Here is a 20,624-nt window from a genome sequence, read left to right on the forward strand (position 1 = left end):
CAACTTATCAATACAATTTGTTTGTGTTTTATACTTGGTGAAATAGAAATTATGGGCCCAATTTAACCCCTATAACATGTTTGAAAAAGATGGTTGTTCTCAAAACTGTACAAGTTATTAGTAACCAGGGAATCAGAGAAGATATATAATGCTCTTGAGGAGTACTTTAATAAAATTATAGACAAATTTGCCATACATTAAAGTCAACTTAGAAGAGAAAAAGATGCTAGATAAATGTAGCGGTAAGCTCTTTCTCATTAATTAACAAACTTTATTTTCATTTTCTTTTGTCTAGTTAAACCACTATCCATAATCATGATCAACAAAAAAAAAAAAAAAGAGAGAGACTATATCCATAATCATTTTCAAATTTCAACCGTATTTACAAAAAAGGAAAGTAAAAATATGATTTGGATGTTGTATTGGAATTGAACATGAAATTGCTACTATACATTTCTCATTTTCTAATAAAGTGAACATCCCCGGACCGTTGATCAACATGCTTAATCCATCTATTATGAATAACACGTGCTTTATGCTTCACCGCCACCACAGAGTTCTCACCACCACCGGCAGCTGATAAATGCGCCATATGAATTCCCTTCCCCACCGGAAGAAACACCGACCGAACAAGCCGTCGTGACCCCCGCGCCACTACGCTTCGCCATATATAACCAGAATCCATCTTAGAAATAAAATTAGCATTCTTACATATCAACACAGCACCTTTACAACTCAACTTTGCAAGCCTCAACACTCTTGTAAAATCTTTTCTCCGAGAATCAACAACCAAGAAATCTATTCCTACTAAACCATCCATCACTTCCTCCGGTTCTCCTACCAAAACTTCCGGTGACATACCAGCTTCTCCCATGTTTTTTGCATACTCTGATCTTGACCGTTCATCTGGAACTATACACACATGTCTTCCACCTGTGTGACGTGATGCTATGGATAAACCAACACTCGTTGGAATAACTCCGCCATGGGACCATGTTTCTACTATCAGCTGAGCATTCCATCCTGCCGCCATAGCTGAAACAAACTCCGCCACACCAGATTCACTGACAAGGTGATTGGTGGTTACTGCTAGTGCTTGAACTGTGTCTATGTATGAATTAGTTGCTCTCTCTGGGGACCAAACAAGTTTCATGTCTTTCATGTTATTGATATGTTTCTTTCTGTTGTGTTTGTGTTTTATTGTGAACTTGAGTTTGTAAAATTGTTGGTGTTTGTTGTTGTGTTGGTCGTTGGGGTGTGGAATGGGAAATGGGAGCTATGGGTTATATTTATGCGTGTGTGAAGAGACAAGACCGTTGACTTTTCTTCTATTTATGGCTACGTTTTCATAGGTATTGGATTACGATAGCGGTGGAATTTATTCACTTTTTCAGAAACAGTAATGGCCGCGTTTTTATTTTCATATTTTTCTCGGTGCTTTCTTCGTCAACTATTTTAATATTGAGAAATGATATTTGTACAACCATTTTATGACAACTTTTTGACAACTTTCTCTCTCATACTCATATTATACTCTTATTCTCTCTCTTCTTTTTTCTCTCTCCATTGTTTTTGATCAATGAAAAGAAAGAGAAAAGAAGTTGTCACAAGAGTTGTCTCAAGTGGATGTTCAAATATCACTGCTCTTTAATATTCATGGTGTATACCTTTTCTGTTGGTGGTTTTGGATTTTAGTGGTGGTAGCTTCTTCATAACTTTTTCTTCCAGTTACATTGCAATTGCAATTAAAGTCTTTTGTGGACCAAGGCGGTTTTGGGGTGATTGCATATTGTCTATACTCCTATGTACTAAAATATCATAAAAATATATTTGAGAGGTACAAAATAATAAAAATATCAAACCTTATTACCTAATTCTATTTTAATATTTTATCTTATGACTACGACTGCTCTTTATTATTTTGTTTTATCTTCATATCAAACATTTACTTACTACTTGAATTTGATTATACAAATACAAATTTAATCATTCCTCTAAAAGTAAATACTAGTACAAATTTGATCGTTAAAAAAAACAGTTTCACACTGTGGTCAATTTAAACAGTTTAACCATTTCAAAGAAAATATTGTAGTAGAATATGTTCAAACTTCAAAAAAATTGACAAAAATAATTCTTCTCATAGATATTAATGGAAGTTATTACTGATGGGATTGATGGCTAGCTTTCGTGTTAAAAAGAAAAAAGAAAGAAAGGGAAAAAAGAACACGGGGTCAATGGAGTGAGGGATGCAAGACATGACCAATAATAGTAAAACACTAAGAATGGGACATACTAATTGGAAAAATCCAGAAGGAGAGAAATAGTCAAATGGATACCGTTTAAGATTAGTCCCAACAAGAAATAGATCTTGTCTTTGGGATTAATTCTGAGGTCATAGCATTCGTAATTAATTTATATGGACAATGAATGTACGTGGCGAAGTCTTTGTAAAGGTGCAAGTATCTTTTTTCACAAGAAACTTGATTAACTGCTTAAACCCACCACTAACCAATCAGAGGATCCCTATTCCCATATGGCCATTGTTTGCTTGGGTGCTACGATTAGAGTCACTATCATTCCACGAACCCATATTCATCACAGTCTCATCCATTATTTTAATTAACGTCACCACTTAGTTCTCACCTCCATATTTTACTCGTATATGAAAAATATTGATGGTTGCTTAGAGCATAAATTAAGGGTGACAACTAGGGTACTAATGTAAGAATGATGAGTAATTTATCCCGAACGAAAAACATTAGCTATATAAACCCATTTTTAAGTGGTATATCCATGAACTATCTTGATCCCATCAATAAATTGTTCATTTTCCTTGGTCGGTGGGTAAATTACCCACCATTTTTAAAGGTAAGAAAAAACCTTTATGTATAGTAAATTTTTTTGGAAAAAATTAATGTAGTATCGTTTATTTCTAAAGTGTGTATTCAATTTTTTCTGAAGTTTAAAAATGAAAAATCTTGTTTCCTTAACTTGTATATTTGAGACACTTGTTAGAATAACTCATTTTATATGTCCTTTCAATAGCAAAATTTGTGAAAAAATATATACTAATCAATAACACGTTGTAAGTTGTGTGGTCAATTACTCAAAAGCCTAAAAACTATTATGGGGTTAAAATTCATTTGAACCATACAATTAAGAGTACTGATTTAGTGAAATACACCTTCGAGATATTTCTTGATAAATTTTGTCGCTACATTTATCATTTTCCTACAATTAATTACTTTTCAATAGAATATGCTTGATTGTCAGTCATCATCATCAGTTCATTTTGGACATAGAATTTGATGGAAATTAAACAGACTTTTTTGACCTATGTAACGTAACCCAAGTGGGAAACAAAAAATGGTGGGCTAGCTAGACATATACAAGCCGCATGCTTCATCCGTACATATAATGTGTGTTCTTTGATTCTTTCACACTATAATGCGCTAAAACAACGGAGAGTACTGTATGAGTATACTACTTCTATTTGAATTTGGCCTTGTTATTGTATGTATGTAAACGAGACATATTTTTCACTTGTGTGAAAATAAACGAGACATATTAAAGGTTTCTAAAGAAATTAATTTGGTTATAAATATATTATATTGCATAGTTTAATTGATTACCAAAAATTCATCAATTACTCTTGGTCATGAATTCAAATTTTGGTCTCCAATAAATTGATTTTATATAAATATTCTGTTAAAAAAATATATTTTTTAAAGACCGCATTAAAATTTTTGCTTTAGGTCCCTTAATCAGTTGGACCGGCGCTTATTGTTACATTGAATTGCCTGTGTTCGTAAGACCTTACTCAAATGATAATACTGATATTGTCATACTAAACACTTTCATCTAAGTTTATAATCGATATTGAAATCATCTTTACGAATTTTAAATGGTGTTTGGTACTTTGTCAATACATAAAAAAAATATTGGATTCGATCATTCGACTCATCAATTATTAGTTGAACCAAGCCACGTGATTTCAAAACCGTGAAATAGACCAAGTGCATGCGTGTTTGGTTCTACGGTGATAAAAAATTAATTTTACTTAACAATAAGTTGAATCTAAAATGTTTTTTGTTTAGATACATTTTTATAAAAGTGAATTGAACAGTAAATTTCAGCGTAAAAATCACGTTTAAGCTCAAAAGCTATAAGTCTCAAATTCAAATTAGAATCAAATATGGAAACAAGGTTAATTCTACTCAAAGCAACCAAACACGTCAATCAATTTTGCACCTCAAGATCAATTATGACTACAAACACATACCTACATAGCTAGTTGGAAAGAAATGAGGGGAAAAAAAATTCCAGGGTGTTTGGCCACAATTTTTAAAAGCTACAAAATTGAGAGTTGGAAGGAATTTCTAAAAGCATTTCTGTTATTTTGACACATAATTTCCGACATTGTATATCTGAGTGTGGACATTAGTCCTAGGGAGAGAAAACGGATTTGAATTCGCTTTGGTACAAACACCGGTGTTGAGCTTTCAGCAATTGCTCACGGATTATCAATGACGGTGTTTGGGACACTTCCTTATATTTCAACGGTGTTAGGAAGTTTTTTCTCCTTACTATTGATTGCATCTTTTTTTCATATACATCCATCCTGAAATACAAAGCATGGTAACCAATTTTAAGCTCAAACAAGGTTTTAACCAGAATTTTGTTCCTCAATTGTATAAATTGATCAAAAAAGTTTGAACTAATACTGCAGAGTCCTCTAATAGAAGACTCTTTCAAAAATTGGCGTATGTCGTTAATAGTGACGAGCCCACGGTATTCTTTAGTAAAAGGCGAAAGAATAGTTCACTTTGAGCTCATCACACGGCTGCGTGATTTGAATGGTGGAAGTCTCTATTCATTTTATATCGTTAGCAATTGTATTTCACACATGCACTGGTCGGTGTGGGCTTAACTCTTGTGTGGCCTCTTTCCACTTACATTCTGTTTTAGAAGCTCTCCCCATCCACTCACTACTAATGCTTTCTTACTTTCACATTTTTCAACCACAGTTATACAAATCCATATTCAAATATGAGGATCCAAATCCATAATAAACATGTATATGTTGTAAAAGTTTTTATATGTCTGTCTGAATAGAAGACTTCTAGTGAAATTTACAATTATTTGGCAATGACCAACTAAGATAACTTTATTACATGCTCATGGAATAAATAACAGCAATGGATGAAACCTAGCGATTAGAATTAGTAGATCATTATGAATGAGCCGGAAACACGCTTAACTCCTGAATCACATCCACCATGTTTGGTCTTTCATCGGGGCTTTCATGTATACACTGCATTCCAAGCTTTGTAAGTATGCTTGCTTCAGAATTAGAATATCTTCCCCTAAGATTTGTGTCGATGCAATCATCAAATTTGAAAGACTGAAATGCCGTCCGTATTGAACCACCTATCGTCGTCTTGCCAGATAAAACTTGAAGTACAATAACTCCAAATGCGTATATATCACTCTTTTCGGTAAAGCGTCCCGTAGTAATGTATTCGGGAGCTAGGTATCCCATTGCAGCACTTACTTTTAGAGCCGAGAAAACTACATCGTCTGCGAGAAGCTTGGGAAGTCCCGCATTCATGATCAAAGGATTAAAATCTTTGTCAAGGAGAACATTCTCCACTGAAATATTCTGGTGTACTATCGTAGGTTTGCTTGCTTCATTGCTGTGCAGATATCCTATACCTGATCATAAAGGAATAGCAAGTATTAAACATAAAGAAAATAGATATTAGGTTTGAATGTTTTTGGTCCATACAAATATGCAACCTTTTGCTTTTAGTTCCTGTAAAACATATTTAGTGTTTATAATCCTTGCAAATATGCAATTTTTGGCCTAAAGTCCTTACTTTTTTTCAGTCCCTGAAATATTTAGTCCCACCAATACATACTACATAAAGACTAAAGTGAATATTACACATATATTGCAGAGACTAATTTCAACATGAAGGACTAAAAAACAGCAAGGGGCCAATTATGATTATATCTGAAATTTTGTCAGATGTGATTCAGTTTCAGTAAGGACATTGCTGAAACTTTTTTTGGAAACTTCTTTCATTTGTACCATAGATTTCTTAAGAAAATATCATCAATTATGAATAGCTTACCCTTTGCAATGCCCTTGATGATAGTAACCCTCTTGGACCAGTCAAGCAAATGGCCACTTCTATCTTCTATGTCAAGATATTGGGACAGGTCACCCATCATAGCAAAGTCATTGATAAGGTAACATTCACCTCTACTACTTGAGCAACAGAAACCTCTTAGCTTGACAACGTTTTCATGTCTAAGTGAGGTTAATAAGCTCAATCCTTTTACAAATTCGGCTTCCTCAGTTTTGCAGCATGACATGTTAATGCTTGTAATGGCCACAAGAGAACCATCTCTGAGAACTCCCTTATACGTTGCCGAGAATTTGCTCTTACGCAATAAATTCACTTCTGAAAAATACTGTGTTGCAGATTCGACTTCATCTACATTAAACCTAAACTGGTTTAGATATTCATTGGATAATCCACCGGCATTTTGATCATCAGGCATTGGATAACATCCATTATAATAGTCAAGATTAACAAGTGTAGATGGACTTTTTCGGTATAACTCTTTAGGTTGCCGAGGACTAAATTTCCCCTCAGAAGAGTTTGATGAAATCTTCTGCTTTCGTCGACGGTATTTGACAAATGTAAACAATCCAGCACCTATGAGTGTGAGGGTGATGATGGTTATAACACTCGCTGTGATGATTATAGGAACACTTCTTGATTTTGAGCAATGTGTCTGGTTACAATGCATTTGGAAATTCGCAGGCTCCGGGCGAGGCGTTGCAGGATTACTATTTTTGAGGTGGTCTTGATCCGAGGTATCAATGTTGCTGACGTTTAAATCTGGTTCTTTGTTGCAAGCTCTCAAAGTAGAAATCCCTACTCCACATAAACCTTGGTTGTTTGCCCCTTGGAATCCTTCCCCAAGTCTATTCAATGCTTCATTTTCAATTTCAAAACAAAATCTTACTGCGGATTTAAACTATAATGCACAAAGACGAATGCCAAAAAAATTTGGAAAGTGAGGTGAGACATTAGGCATACCAGAAGGAACAGTTCCCGACAAAGAATTGTTTTGGATGTCTAGAACTTCCAAATGTGCAATATTGGCTAGTGCTGCAGGAATAGCACCACTGAAATTGTTGAAGCTCAAATTTAGCCTGCTTAGATTTTCCAAGTTCCCTAAGCTAAGAGGAATTTGACCAGTTAACTTGTTATATTGCAAAGCAAGAGTTGTAAGTTGCTTCAAGGAACCCATCTGTGTAGGTATATTCCCTACCAATTGATTATCTCCCAACTGAAGTACTGCATAAACAATTCAAAATCAATTTGTCGCCACATAACCAAACACACGCACCATAAAAATTGAACGTGAATGGATCGACATACACTCCTAACATGTTGGCTCATTGAAAAAACCCCTGAGCCCATCAAAAGGGTACATTGCACAAAGACACGTGAGATTTCAAAATCTATTCAAATCCAACACAGCAATACACAGAAATCACGTATAGTCCAGTCATGTACCAAAAGAAACACTCAACAGTTGTAAAAGTAACATTTCCACATGTCATTGAAAGCATAAGTGCCCTTTTTTCACTTAACAGTAAAAGGTGTAAACTAGTAAGCGAAAATTAAGTGAGCCAGTAAGGTATCTTCTTTATCTACATGATGATTTTTTGTGTAAATTAGAATATATCTTTACGCAATAGCATAGACTAATCTCACGAGATAATTGATATCTATTTGAAGGATTTAAGTATTTAACATCTTTAACGTATCTACTATTCGTGCCACACTATATATAATATATGGTCTTGTTGACACTCACAAGTGCTTGCAAAATTAAACTACTGTTAAGTGTTAACAACTTGATACTAAAAAACGGTGCTGTATACAATTATACATACATACCTTGGAGACTAGCCATGTTGCCAATCTCAGGAGGAATTCTTCCAGAAAGATTATTAACATCAAGATAGAGATCAACAAGTTCAGTAAGATTAGAAATCTGTGATGGTATCTCGCCAGAAAGATTGTTATAATGCAAGTATAACCCTGACAAGCATTTGAGTTCAGCCACAGCTGAAGATAATGAACCAGAAAGTCCCTTTCCCTGCAAAGAGATATTAGCCACTTTCCGATGTTCATTGCAAGCAACTCCTTCAAATGAACCACTACATGGATTACCATTACTGATCCATGAGGTAAGAATCTTTCCCTCTGGATCAAGAGAGGATTTCAAATCCATCAAAGCCCTTAACTCTGCATTTCCAAGAACAGTTTGTGAAGTTGTAAATACAATGAAAAGAAACATGGAAAAGAGGAGATGGAAGGAGTTCATGTCTGAATTATGAATTCTTGAACAAAGGCTAAAAAAAGAGATACCACCCTTTTTGAGGTTTTATGTTAAATAAGCTATCTTTGGTTTAAGGTTGTTGTGTAACATATTGTTGATTAATGATCAATGATCACTACTACCTTGTTTGAAGTTTGTTTGAGACTTAATGGTGTGTGATTTTGTTAGTATGTGGAAAGATTTAGATAGAGAAGAAAGGTAAGTAAAAGGATAAGCATTTTTTCAAAAAGAGGTGCATAATTAATTGAATTAACTTTATGAGTTGCTGACAGAAAGACAGAAAGTAGGTTTGGTTCACATTGCATCACTATTTCTTGACTTTGAGTAGGTTTTGGGAGGGAAATGGGAGTTTATGATGACTTTGGTGTTGGGTGGGAATAGCTGCAAGTGCCACTGCCACCCTTTGCGGAAAAGATTGGTGGAATTAGTTAATGCATGAATAGAGATGTGTCATGTTGTGGACCTACATTCTTTGACCAGTACTAGTATTTCTTTTTTGAAGGAACTAGTACTAATATTTCATTTTCACTTTTCAATCATCATCAATTTATATTGAGCTACTATTGTCTGTCTAGCAGTTGTGTGTTTCTAGATTTTACTCCCTCTATTCTTTTTTAAATTTTGTTTTTTCTTTCTTTTTTGCACTTACTAAAACAAACAATGATTAAATTCATCATTTTTTTATATAAATATTTGTTGTTTTATGATATCCAAAAAAGTCTAACGGTATAGTTTGTTGTCCGTTTACTTTTTATTCATGTATAATTAATCTTTAATATATAAAAAAGTTATATTATATATTTCTTTGCATTAAACTTTCCCATAAATAATTAAGGGTTCTAAATAGATTGCCAATTTGATTAGGAATATCTAACAACAAATGATTTGGTAACACAAGCTCTTTCAACTCTACCTTTCTTTTTAGTAGCCAACAAAATACTACCATTCAAATCATTGATAACACCCCACAAATTTGTCTTTAAGAATTTCATTGTATTTTTTGAAAAATGATTGTTTTCTCTTGTATTTTGAGAAATGAAATTTGTACAACTATTTTATGATAATTTTCTATGAAATTTGTACTCTTTCTCATATTTTCATTGTGTTACTCTCTCTTTCCTTATGAAATTTGTTTATATTTGGTTGTTCCATAAGTTGCTTCAAAATGGTTGTTTAAATAACATATCTTTCGTATTTATTGTCTTACTAATATTTTCCATGTGTGACATCGATGGGTCAAACATAAAGTGAAGTGAACACAGGTGCAGAGATTAACTATGAACTTGAGTTCCCAATAGTCCAACATTTCACTTGCTCGCATAAATAATTAACCTACTCTATGCACCCGTCCCCACACCCCCACTCACACTAATCCCTCTATTTTAATGGGCTTAGGCCCAAATAATCTACCCTCTAAACTCAATAACCGTCCAAAAATTCAAAAACATCATAACGACGTCGTAAAACTCATAATAAACAAAAAAACAAATCTCACACCACCATTTTCAATTTCAATTTATCCTCGTTCTGAGATTCTGAAGAGAGAGTGAAAAAGAAAGATCCGAAAAACATTTTCAATTTCATTTCACTGTGTTTGTAATATAAACGAGAAAACAAAAAATCTCTCAAACCCGAAATCAAACGAAAATGGGTAAGGATCTGAGCGACGATCAAATCTCATCAATGAAAGAAGCATTCACACTCTTCGACACAGACAACGACGGCAAGATCGCACCATCGGAGCTCGGAATCCTCATGCGTTCTCTCGGCGGTAACCCGACCCAAGCCCAACTCAAATCCATCGTCGCCGAAGAGAATCTAACCTCCCCTTTCGATTTCTCTCGATTTCTCGATCTCATGTCCAAACACATGAAACCTGAACCGTTCGATCGTCAACTAAGGGATGCGTTCAAAGTTCTCGATAAAGATGCTACTGGATTTGTTTCTGTCAATGAGCTTCGTCATATTTTGACGAGTATTGGTGAGAAGCTTGAGCCTGCTGAGTTTGATGAATGGATTAGGGAAGTTGATGTTGGGTCTGATGGGAAGATTCGTTATGAAGATTTCATCGCTAGAATGGTTGCGAAGTGAAGATGGATCGTGCTATTTGAATCGGTTTAAATCGTTTTTTACTTTGTTTGCTATGTTTAATTTGTTTTTGCATTGTGTTTTGTTCAAGTGGATCAATGAATTAACGTAGTTATGTTTGTTTATGATTTTAAGTTTGCGTACAACAGTTTGGATCAATGCTATGTAGCTAACCTTGGGTGTGGTTTTAGGAAATGTTTGGTTATTCAGATTGGATATTTGTTTGGGTTGATTTGTATGATAAGATCTGATTCTGAATGTATGTGTATCTAATGTTTATTTCTTTTTTGTATCAAGTTTGTTTTTTGAATTTTGAGTGTTGTGAAATCTGGAAGTAAGTGGTGGTGTTGCTATCTTACTAAATAATCATACGCTATTTACTACATGTTTCGTATCATTTGGGTGGTTGCCCGAATCAAGGTGGCTCGCCTTGATTCTGACAAATCGACCGTGATACAAAAGATGCGGTTAGTGTGGAATTGGGCTCTATAAAATAACTTGCCTGTATGTTTTGTATTTATACTGGCTTTTCTTGTTGTAGGAAGAAGAAATGCATATATTTCAATGTAGACAAGATTATTCTTGATTAGGAAATACAAATAGGAAATGTGTTATTGAGGTAATTTTAATACTCTAGGATTTCTTTTTTTTTTTTGGTAGTGGCCGGGGTTTGTACCTCAGACCTTGCATATTTTATGCATTGTCCCAACCAACTGAGCTAAGCTCACGAGGACATACTCTAGGATTTCTATTGAAGTAACATGTGTTTCGAATTTTGATTGTAGTGAAATAAGGAAGTAAATGTTGGTGTTGCTTTTTTACTAAATAATCAAACTCTATTTAGTGTGGAATTGGGCACTATGTTAAATCTCCACTTGTCTGCAGTTTCTAAGTATTTGGAGCTGATTTTTGTTGCTGAAGGAAGAAGGAATGCATTTAATTCAATGTAGAATAGATTGTTCTTGAATAGGAAACAAAAATAGAAAATGTCATTGAAGTTATTTTATCAGTCTAGAATGACAAAGATGACAAATTTTTGACGTTCAATAGCAGTTGAATGCTGGTTGTGTGTGTTTTCACCTGTGCTAGGTGTAACATATAGAAGGGAGCGGTTTGGATCGAATAGGATTAAGTGTTGCTTTAATTGAATATACGCTTGACGTGTCATGTTCTTTTGTGATTTAAACTGTTTAATTTAGGTTCTAAATATTATTTAGCTGTTGGTTCCCTACATAAATGATGATTGTCTATGCAGTTTTTTTCAAAGAAAAGTGCCTAAACGTTTTAGTTCAGGTTAGGAAGGAAGAAGCCATTCTGTTCTGTAACAAGCTTTAAGAGATCAAATGTTAATCTTTGGTCAAATGTAAAGAAATAGACTCTTTCTTTGTCTATAAATAATGCTTACTGCAATCTATTTGATGTACTGATTGAGTGGAAGACACTCTCAATCAAACCTAAACCTGAATAATCACTATTGTAGTTAACTGAGGTAGTGAGCTATTCACAGAGGCAGAGGGTTTTGGGGTACATGGGTCATTGCATGATACCCCCTCAATTTTGTAATTTTTGCATGTAGTTTATTTGATAGCGTCAACAAAATAAATTTTTGTTTTCAGATAATGAAAGAAAATTAGAAAATCCTTTATGTTGTATATGTTTTCCCCCTGCACCAAGTCTCTGGCTCCACCTCTAGCACTGTACAAGACATTGTAGCATATTTCGGGCAACGAGGGTTGATTTGTTCATGAAGTAGTGTTTTTGCATGTGTATTATGTGTGCCTGTGATTGCAAGAGGTAAAAGAGGTGTTTTTTTTGGTTCCACAAGTGTTTGCATGTTCTTTAAATGTGTCTATAATGTGGCAATAAAATATTGGATGATGCAGAAAAGAGAACCATTGTAAGAGTTAGAATGTTAGGATATAGAACTCTCCTAAATATGTGTGACTGTCTCACACAATCATGCATAATACATGTGAGACTCTGGCTTATGTATCGTTTATTCACTACGAAGGATTACTCTTGGATGATGTCATGTTTGTAAATTATGGATATGGATATGGATATTTAAATCCTCTAAGTTCTATGGTGATAATTTCGCAAATATCTATAAAACATTGAAATTCAAGTTAGTAGTGTATTGAATTGTTGTCCATGTCAGAATAAAGTTCAATGTGATCCCCTAGAACTTTAGACTGTGTCATAGAGCATCGCTATCAGGTCAAGTTAAGGTAGAATTGAAATGCGGCATGCTTGAATGGAAAACATTGATTGTCAAAAGTAGACAATCAAACCCATCTTCTTAGGCACATCCCAACCATTTGTTATTGAGTCTCATTCATTGAACATGAATGCAGATGAACTATGAGATAATGATCGATTATTTTTCCTTCCATATGGGCGTTTATCTGTGCACTTGTGTGTTTATTTACATAAACAAAACTTTGATAAATTCGTCACTTAAATTAAATAAATTCGTTCTCATTATATCATAAAATAAATATCTTCGTCTACATTACTAAAATAAAATAAGACCCCAATTAGATAGTTAAACGCACGACATAGTGCAAAAACTTCGACGCACGACATGGGCACGATAAAAGATGGAAATACATTTATATTTTTTAAATAAATAAAAGTAGAACATGGCTAACATCACAATAAAATCCAACAGCTGGTAAGCATTCTTCGGTTTTCGCGTCTCCCCTTCGCACCATTTATCTTTTTCCTTAACAAAATCATTATAAACTAATACCATCACCAATTAATCATAAGGAAATTATTTTGATGTCGAATTTTGATAAAATATCTTAGTACAAACATAGAATGAAATACCTAAATCTTATAATTATGTTAAAATAGAAGAAATATAACCAAATTTACACTATGTACAAGACTATATCGGTGTCCTTGTAAACCAACAACAAATGACTACATATTCCTGTGTTATGTAAAGATATATACTAATAACATACAAGAACCAATGATTTAATTTACATGTGTTACATGAAATATGATTGTGTGATACATGAGAATGTAGTTGAACAACAATCAACAACCAATATCATTGTGTGTTACATACAATATGATCATGTATTATATGAAGATGTAGATGAACAGCATCCAATGACTATATTTTAATGTGTTACATCAAATATTCTCATTTATCACATAAAAATGTAGATGACATCCAATGACTTACAACATGCATACTCGTGTATTACCTGAAATATAATAATGATTTACATGAAAATATGGAGGAAGAATGAACAAAAAACATCATAAGAGACATTAAAACATTCATTCCAGGAGAAGAATGAATATGTATGTTAAAATCCACCTAAATGCCATAAACAATAAATGTTTCTACCTTTGTAACAAAAATGACGTTTCTACCGTGAAGTTCACAAGGTACAAAGATATTGAAGCTGGCTTAAATTCAAGTCAAATCAATGAATAATAATTAGGTTTAGATGCACTTTTAATCTCCATATATAATTATTTTTTAATTTTAGTCTTTTTTTATTTTTCTAAAACTAACTCTTTGATCTTCTATTAAGAAAGTCAATAATTTTTTTTGTTCTCTACTAGTTTTAATGATGTGGCGTCTTCATTAATGACGTGGTACTATGTGGCATGAGTGAGTTGGAAAAAAATTGTGTCACTATTGTTGCAATTAATATTATTATTTATTTTATATATAAATTATAATATTAAAAAATAATTATTAATTTTTTGAACAAAATTTAATTTCAAGCACATCAAAATAACAAATTCAAGCATAACCTTAAACAAAGTAACTTAATCCAAAACTCTATTAAAGTAAATCTCATCACAAATCTTCCCAACATTAGCACCCACACCAATAAAAACCCATTCATTCTTTCACCTTAGCCTACTCACTAACCTCTTGAATAGTCATAGTCACAGAGATATCAATTTCAATGGGATTTAAATTTTGGATCTCTTGAAAGTATAGTTTTGAATATGGGAGTAGTTATAAAATTCAAGGAATTGCAAATAAGATCTATGGGTTGTCTATTGGGTTTTTGTGTTATTATCTCACTCACACAAACTTTCAATCTTTGCTTTATAGCCCAAACTCTCTTCTTCCCTATAATCTAACAATCATATGATTTTGAGATACAGTAATTTATTTTCACTGTTCAACTTTTATTTTAGACTATGATTCAATTTTCTTGTTGTAGTGTGGTTGTTTTTATTTTTTTAATCGATTTTTAATATTTTAATATGTTAATAAAATAAATTACAACAATAAATGGTCTGAAAAATATTTTATCCAGCTCAATTTAGACAATCAAAGAATCTAAAATACATAACTTAAGAGGGTAAGAGAGAGAGATGATTTTCTATTCAAGTATACATTTATGCAATCAATGAGATTGTAGCTAATACTTTGTATAATTTTCACCTTTGTAGTTCAAGAAAGAAAGATATGAACAGTGCTTCAAGAGGGAACTGGTGGTGGCTAAGTAGGAACCATAATCTATTTTTGTTAAAACGGTTTCATAGTTTAAAAACTAGATGTTAATAAATCTCTCTCTCTCTCTCTCTCTCTCTCTCTCTCTATATATATATATATATATATATATATATATATATATATATAGAGAGAGAGAGAGAGAGAGATAGGATCCGTTGACACACCGTTGATTTTGATTGATCTAAAGGTTTATATTTGTTCAATTAAAAGTATCATGTGACCATATTCATGCTATAAGTATTCATAATTTTTTTTTGGGAATAATACATATTCCTAATTAGTTCTATCGGTTTCCCTATCTTCTCCTATTAGTCATTTTCCATGATCTAACTTTTCAAAACTATTTTCATTTCTTTTACTTACACATGAAATAAAAATGGGAGGGTGTTCATCTTCTTCTTTTTACGGTAGGAGGCAATCATGAGTGGTGGAAAATTAACAAAGCAATAAACGGGAGCTTATCTTTTAATTAAAAACAAGTGGCTATTTTTTATCTATGTTATGTTAAACCAAATTATACCACCATTACAATATAATAAAATGGACGATGAGTAAATTTTGAGAAAATTTACTTATTTGTTGTTTGCCATTTTCATAACGAGATGATCAACCGGAGAAGAGAGGAAAACCTGGAGATCTAATTAGGAATATTTATTATTCCAAAAAGAAATCTTTATATAATACAAAAGCATACTTCTATGGGCAATAGTACACGTGGCGTCTCATGTTTCTTCTAGCCTTTAATGCTCCTTACATAAAAATTGCTACAATGCATTTTACCTTTGATCAAGAAAGTTGCCTTAATTACATTTTGGTTATATTACATTCATTCCATTTATTTAAAATGAAATAACTATATAACTATATGTATTATGTACGTTTAAATCGAACCGTATTGTTTTATCATTGTAAACTGAATTATTATAAAGACTAGAACAAAAACAAAAAACCACCTTTACATGTGATCAGACCAAACTAAAGTTTTTTTTTCTTCCTTTTTCCATTCTAATTTCGATTCTAATTGACCGATCAATTTTACGTATTAGTTAGCCGATGTTTTTTTAATTACTCGAAAATAACTTAATTATTGTATTATCTTTGTGAATTTTTTTAATCTCCGAAAATAATATTGTACGTATATATGAAAAATCGTTTTTAAGTTGTAAACCAAACTGACAAATAAATTAGTTTCTTTTTCGACTAAATTTTCAACCATATTTTAATATCCTACATATCTTAAAAGAAATAATTTTCTAATTTTTCTTGGAGAAACAGAGATGAACATCATGTACGGATACACTATTTTTAATCAGGAAAAGTAGCAATTAGTGGTGCCATTTTTTTTTTTAGCAATTACACTCTTTGGACTCTAATGTTTTGTGAAGGAGGACTCTAATGTTTTTTGTTTTTACCATATTTTTAATTTTATTTCCATTTTTTGTACACCATCATGGTATTGCCGTAATCAAGTCATAATTAATTTAGTCAAATGATCAATATAGTAACTTCTTTTTTATTTTATTTCTGTTATTTTGTACACCATCATGGTATTGCCGCACTCAAGGCATAATTAAGTTGGTCAAATGAGGGGAAATAGTAACATTTTTTTTATGGTTTGTAATATGAGGTTGTAGTGCCATTTTGCCAAAAAAAAAAAAAAGGAATCTGTATTCTTGATTGGAAATAGTTAATTAATACGAGGTTGTAGTGCAATGTATAAAAGGAAATAGTTAATTAATAGTTAATTTGCAATTAAATGCTACATTAACGTATTAACATATACATGTCCATTCGTTTCTATATTATTGATGTATTATTTTGTTGGTCGATCCAATTGTTGTATGACAAGTGTCGATTTTACTTTGGCGGTCAATCAGATTGCAACATACGTTTTGTTTTTTGTTTTTTCTTTTAGTTGCTTCACATAATAATTAATTTATTAGTTACTGCCTATAAAAAGTTCATGTTACATTTGATCATTTCATATGCTTTTTTCTTTCTTTTTCACATATTGTTGTTGGTATTAACAAAAGGAAGTTTTGCAATGACTCCGAGATCGTCTGATAATATCTCTGAGATCAACCCAGAAGGAATCATGGACCATAAAAGACGCTAATTAATTTCATATTATTTAGTGCTTCAATTTGTTAAAATAATTGTTTAGTGCTTAAAAAAAGATCACATATTATTCATCGAAAAAAAGTTAAAACAATTGTGGTAAGAATGAATGTTTTTCCAAAGGAAGTGATAAGAATGAACTTTTTTTTTGAAGGATATAAGAATGAACTTTTTTTTTTGCTAAGCAGGGAGAAAGACAGACATCAGGAGGCCACACCGACATTCCAACTAGGTTGGCACCCCGGGAAGCCTCCGTCCTATGCCTATCTAACTCTAAAATTTGATAAAAAAGGGGGAAAAAATATACAAGGAGAGGGGGGACTAGACCAAAACCCTCAGAAAAAACAAAAGAAAACATAAAAAACGACTACTAAATCTATAATTGGGCAAGCCAATTCTGTCTCGAAAGAAATCCATATGCAACTCTGCTGGAAGCCTGTCTAACAAAACAAAAACATTCATTGGCGGTTTGGAGAAGGTCCCCTAAAACGGGTGTTATAAGGCGGCTTCCCATCAAGAAGTTCTTTACGCATTATATTTTGTTGCTTCTTTGTCAAAGCCATTATTGTAGGATCCTCTGCCGCTTTTTTATCATATTCCTTGATATGTTGCCAAAGGTCCAGATCATGTTGAAGTCTTGGAGGGACTCGTTGGACAGGAATAGCACCATGGGGGGCGCTCCCAATCAAATTAACATCAATTTCTACAGTTGCTGAAGAGGTAGCCATTGTGGAGCCGACAGTGTCTGTAGGAACCGTTACTGGATGTACTGAGTTCTGATCTGCAATTTGAAGCTGTTTCTTGACTTGTTGCTTCTGATTCTTTGATAAAACCGGAATAGCATTTTCTTTATCATAAGCACGGATACGCTGCCATAAATCCAAGCTATCCTGAATTTTGGGATTAATTTGAGCTTCCTCCTTAGTAACCGAGTTTCTTTCACCATCCTGAAGCGAAACAGTGGATGCATTAAATGCCTGGGGATCTTCTTGGTCTAGTCTCTCCATCTCAGCTATCAATTCTGTCTCTACCGGGATTGAACGGACAAGAGGAAATTGAGAGTTTGCCTGCACGCCATCTTGGGCTACCTCTTGCTGCGCTGGTGAGTCCTCCCTAGTGGAATCGGAGGAAGCCGAATCATTAGAGAAAATTTGCACATCATCATGCGCAGAAGATGAAAGTGTTGTCGTCGCCTCCATGATTCGGGGAACCAACTCCTCCCCCCGAATTACGGGAATAGACTGCTCCACATCATCAAAATGCACGCCATCGTGCGCTACTAGTGAATCCATTTCAAACACAGTACTCGTCAGGAGAGTACCTGAAACAATGTCGTCTGTAACATTTTGTAATTCAAAAGAAAAAGATGTGGTTTGAGTGTCATGTTGCTTCGGACCCTTAGGGTCTTGTGCCGGAGCTAAAGTGGTTGGAACCGTGTTTGTAATAGCGGGGGGTGCTTCAAAGGCCTTGGAGGATCCGGTTCCAGAGGGGTTGTCTTTTGAAGGTTTCCAAACATGTTTTGTTGTCGGTATCTGTTCTTTTCCCTTATCGCTTCTTCCCTTCTCACCCGTAACTTTAGAAAGAGACTCGTCCTTTTTAGGGTACAACCAACGACACTTGGAAGCATCGTGGCCAATGCTTTTACAGTGCTTACAAAAATCAGGCAGTCCCTCGTACTCTATTGCCAACGGAAACGCAAAGCCTTCATGTTCTACCATTACCTCATAAAAAATATCTTTCGAGAGATCCATGTCAACCAGGATGCGGGCATAATGGCCATAAAGTCTGTTTCTAGTAACATTATCAATGAGTAACGGAATTCCCACCGCCCCTGCGATCTCATATAAGGTCCTCTCCATCCAGTACTCCTGTGGCAACTCCCATAACCGAATCCAAATCTGAGTGTGCGTTTGTCGTTGTGTGTGCATGTTGAAGTCTTTTGTCCATTCAAAAAATCTCAGTAAGTCTGGCTTCAAACAAATAGTACCGGCTGCCCAAACTGTTCGCATGTCCTCTTGTGAATTAAAGTAAAATTCATAAAAACCCCGTCCAAGGGACGTCAAATGCCATGGCCCCTTCACTTTCCACAACTTCTGTAATTTGGCAGCAAGATCTTTGGAAGAGTAAGGCTTGTCTCCTTTGTTCAGAACCAACCGACCTCGAAGGTTGGTTTTGCAAGCATTCAGTCCACGAACATATACATCATCCGTAATTTTGACCGACAACATATCACCACGGATGTAAGGCACCGGGAGAGGGTCAGACAGTACCGTATTACCACAAAGGGCCTGAGCAAAAGAGGGCTTAGGTGCAGCAGATATCATCTGAACCGTAGGAACGACGGTGGACATAACCGGTGGGGGAGCGACCACTGTTGAAAGCCGTCGTGATTCCTTGATACCAAAGTTGAGGGCTGGTGGGGCTAGCTCTGCCTGCCAGTCAAACATGGCTGAGGCAGGCAAAGCCACACCGGAGGTATGGCAGTCGTAGATCAAACCGTAGCTTTGAGATTACCAACCGCAAAGAATTGTTATTGTTCTAAATGACCAAAAGCAATTGTGATAAAAGTGAAATAAATGGAACGGTGGCTAAAGTATTCTATGAAAACACGTAATCACCAAAATCAACAATCACCAAAAAGCAATTATGGTGAAACTAGGATGATTGAAAATCTAAGAAAGAAAAGGTGCGGCGCTCATGCTAGGAAACCCTAACAGAGCGTGACTCTAGTAGTCATATTATAATATTACATTTTCATGAGAAGCTAAAAATATATGAATTGAGAAAATCATGAGTGGCTAAGTTAATAACGAAACGGGTTCTATTCTTAAAATGAACTTAATTACTTTTAATTTACTCATATACTTTCTTAAAATGTTGTCATTACTTATGTGTTTTTATATTTATTTTGCACATGATGTAATAAAATATAAATTATACTTAATTTTTATATCGTTACATTAATAGTGGTGATTTGTAACCAAAAAAATAAAATAACAGTGGTGATTTGCTTGAATTGTTTTTCTATAAATATCGGTTCCCATTTTACCATACCTCACACCACTTCTTTAACATTAAGTCATAGAATTCAAAGTTCTTTCAAAATTTTCAATTTTTTTCGTGTTTCAACAATTTTCATTTTTTTATTTTTCTCATTTTTTTCGAAGGCTCCAAAACCAAAAATTGGTTTAATTTACGAGATTAATTCGTTGACAGAATCATGGAGTGTGGTTTGTATTTTCACCTTTGGTTTGTTCTTGATGTATCAAACTTCAAGCCTCCATTCTCACTAGACACGATGATGACAAATGCATTTTTATGCATTTTTAATATTTTTTATTATTATTATATTTAATTTTTAATTATAAATAATATATTTATATTTATTCATTTCCTTTTGATTGATCAATATAAATAGGTTTTCAGACATTGAGTTTGATTTGTGTAATTTGATGGTATCAATTTGGTTTTATCATTTGTTACATTT

The 20,624-nt window shown here is 33.8% G+C and overlaps 4 protein-coding genes and 1 non-coding gene across 5 annotated transcripts; 1 reads left to right on the plus strand and 4 right to left on the minus strand.

Annotated features, from left to right (window-relative positions):
- Positions 1–348: 348 nt before the first annotated feature.
- Positions 349–1,296, minus strand: LOC146919379 (uncharacterized). The gene has a single exon (XM_085712737.1). It carries the CDS (start codon positions 1,160–1,162, stop codon positions 458–460), a length of 705 nt encoding a protein of 234 aa, XP_085568863.1. The 5' UTR covers positions 1,163–1,296; the 3' UTR covers positions 349–457.
- Positions 1,297–4,728: 3,432 nt separating this feature from the next.
- Positions 4,729–4,845, minus strand: LOC146919380 (U5 spliceosomal RNA). The gene has a single exon (XR_015013109.1). It is a non-coding gene; the product is annotated as a U5 spliceosomal RNA (small nuclear RNA).
- A 197-nt stretch (positions 4,846–5,042) lies between these two features.
- Positions 5,043–8,603, minus strand: LOC146919381 (Leucine-rich repeat protein kinase family protein). The gene is made up of 4 exons (XM_085712740.1): positions 7,986–8,603; positions 7,116–7,376; positions 6,138–7,010; positions 5,043–5,715 (listed from the first exon to the last, which is right to left on the minus strand). The coding sequence occupies exons 1-4, from the start codon at positions 8,413–8,415 to the stop codon at positions 5,234–5,236; spliced, it is 2,046 nt and encodes a 681-aa protein (XP_085568866.1). The 5' UTR covers positions 8,416–8,603; the 3' UTR covers positions 5,043–5,233.
- A 1,328-nt stretch (positions 8,604–9,931) lies between these two features.
- Positions 9,932–10,776, plus strand: LOC146919382 (putative calcium-binding protein CML13). The gene has a single exon (XM_085712742.1). It carries the CDS (start codon positions 10,078–10,080, stop codon positions 10,519–10,521), a length of 444 nt encoding a protein of 147 aa, XP_085568868.1. The 5' UTR covers positions 9,932–10,077; the 3' UTR covers positions 10,522–10,776.
- A 6,819-nt stretch (positions 10,777–17,595) lies between these two features.
- Positions 17,596–19,584, minus strand: LOC146919383 (uncharacterized). The gene has a single exon (XM_085711030.1). The coding sequence runs from the start codon at positions 19,582–19,584 to the stop codon at positions 17,596–17,598; it is 1,989 nt and encodes a 662-aa protein (XP_085567156.1).
- Positions 19,585–20,624: the final 1,040 nt, after the last annotated feature.

The sequence above is a fragment of the Medicago sativa genome, chromosome 5, assembly GCF_051527215.1.
Source record: "Medicago sativa cultivar Bolivia chromosome 5, Bolivia_mono, whole genome shotgun sequence".
Lineage (NCBI taxonomy): Eukaryota > Viridiplantae > Streptophyta > Magnoliopsida > Fabales > Fabaceae > Medicago > Medicago sativa.

Excerpts from the sequence above, each read along its gene's own strand:
- LOC146919379 (XM_085712737.1), bottom strand. The coding sequence starts at position 1,162 with ATGAAAGACATGAAACTTGTTTGGTCCCCAGAGAGAGCAACTAATTCA.
- LOC146919381 (XM_085712740.1), bottom strand. The coding sequence starts at position 8,415 with ATGAACTCCTTCCATCTCCTCTTTTCCATGTTTCTTTTCATTGTATTT. Across the intron at positions 7,011-7,115 it reads GTCGGGAACTGTTCCTTCTG|CATTGAATAGACTTGGGGAA; the intron begins GTATGCCTAATG and ends TTGAAAATGAAG. Across the intron at positions 5,716-6,137 it reads CATCAAGGGCATTGCAAAGG|GTATAGGATATCTGCACAGC; the intron begins GTAAGCTATTCA and ends CTTTATGATCAG.
- LOC146919382 (XM_085712742.1), top strand. The coding sequence starts at position 10,078 with ATGGGTAAGGATCTGAGCGACGATCAAATCTCATCAATGAAAGAAGCA.
- LOC146919383 (XM_085711030.1), bottom strand. The coding sequence starts at position 19,584 with ATGTTTGACTGGCAGGCAGAGCTAGCCCCACCAGCCCTCAACTTTGGT.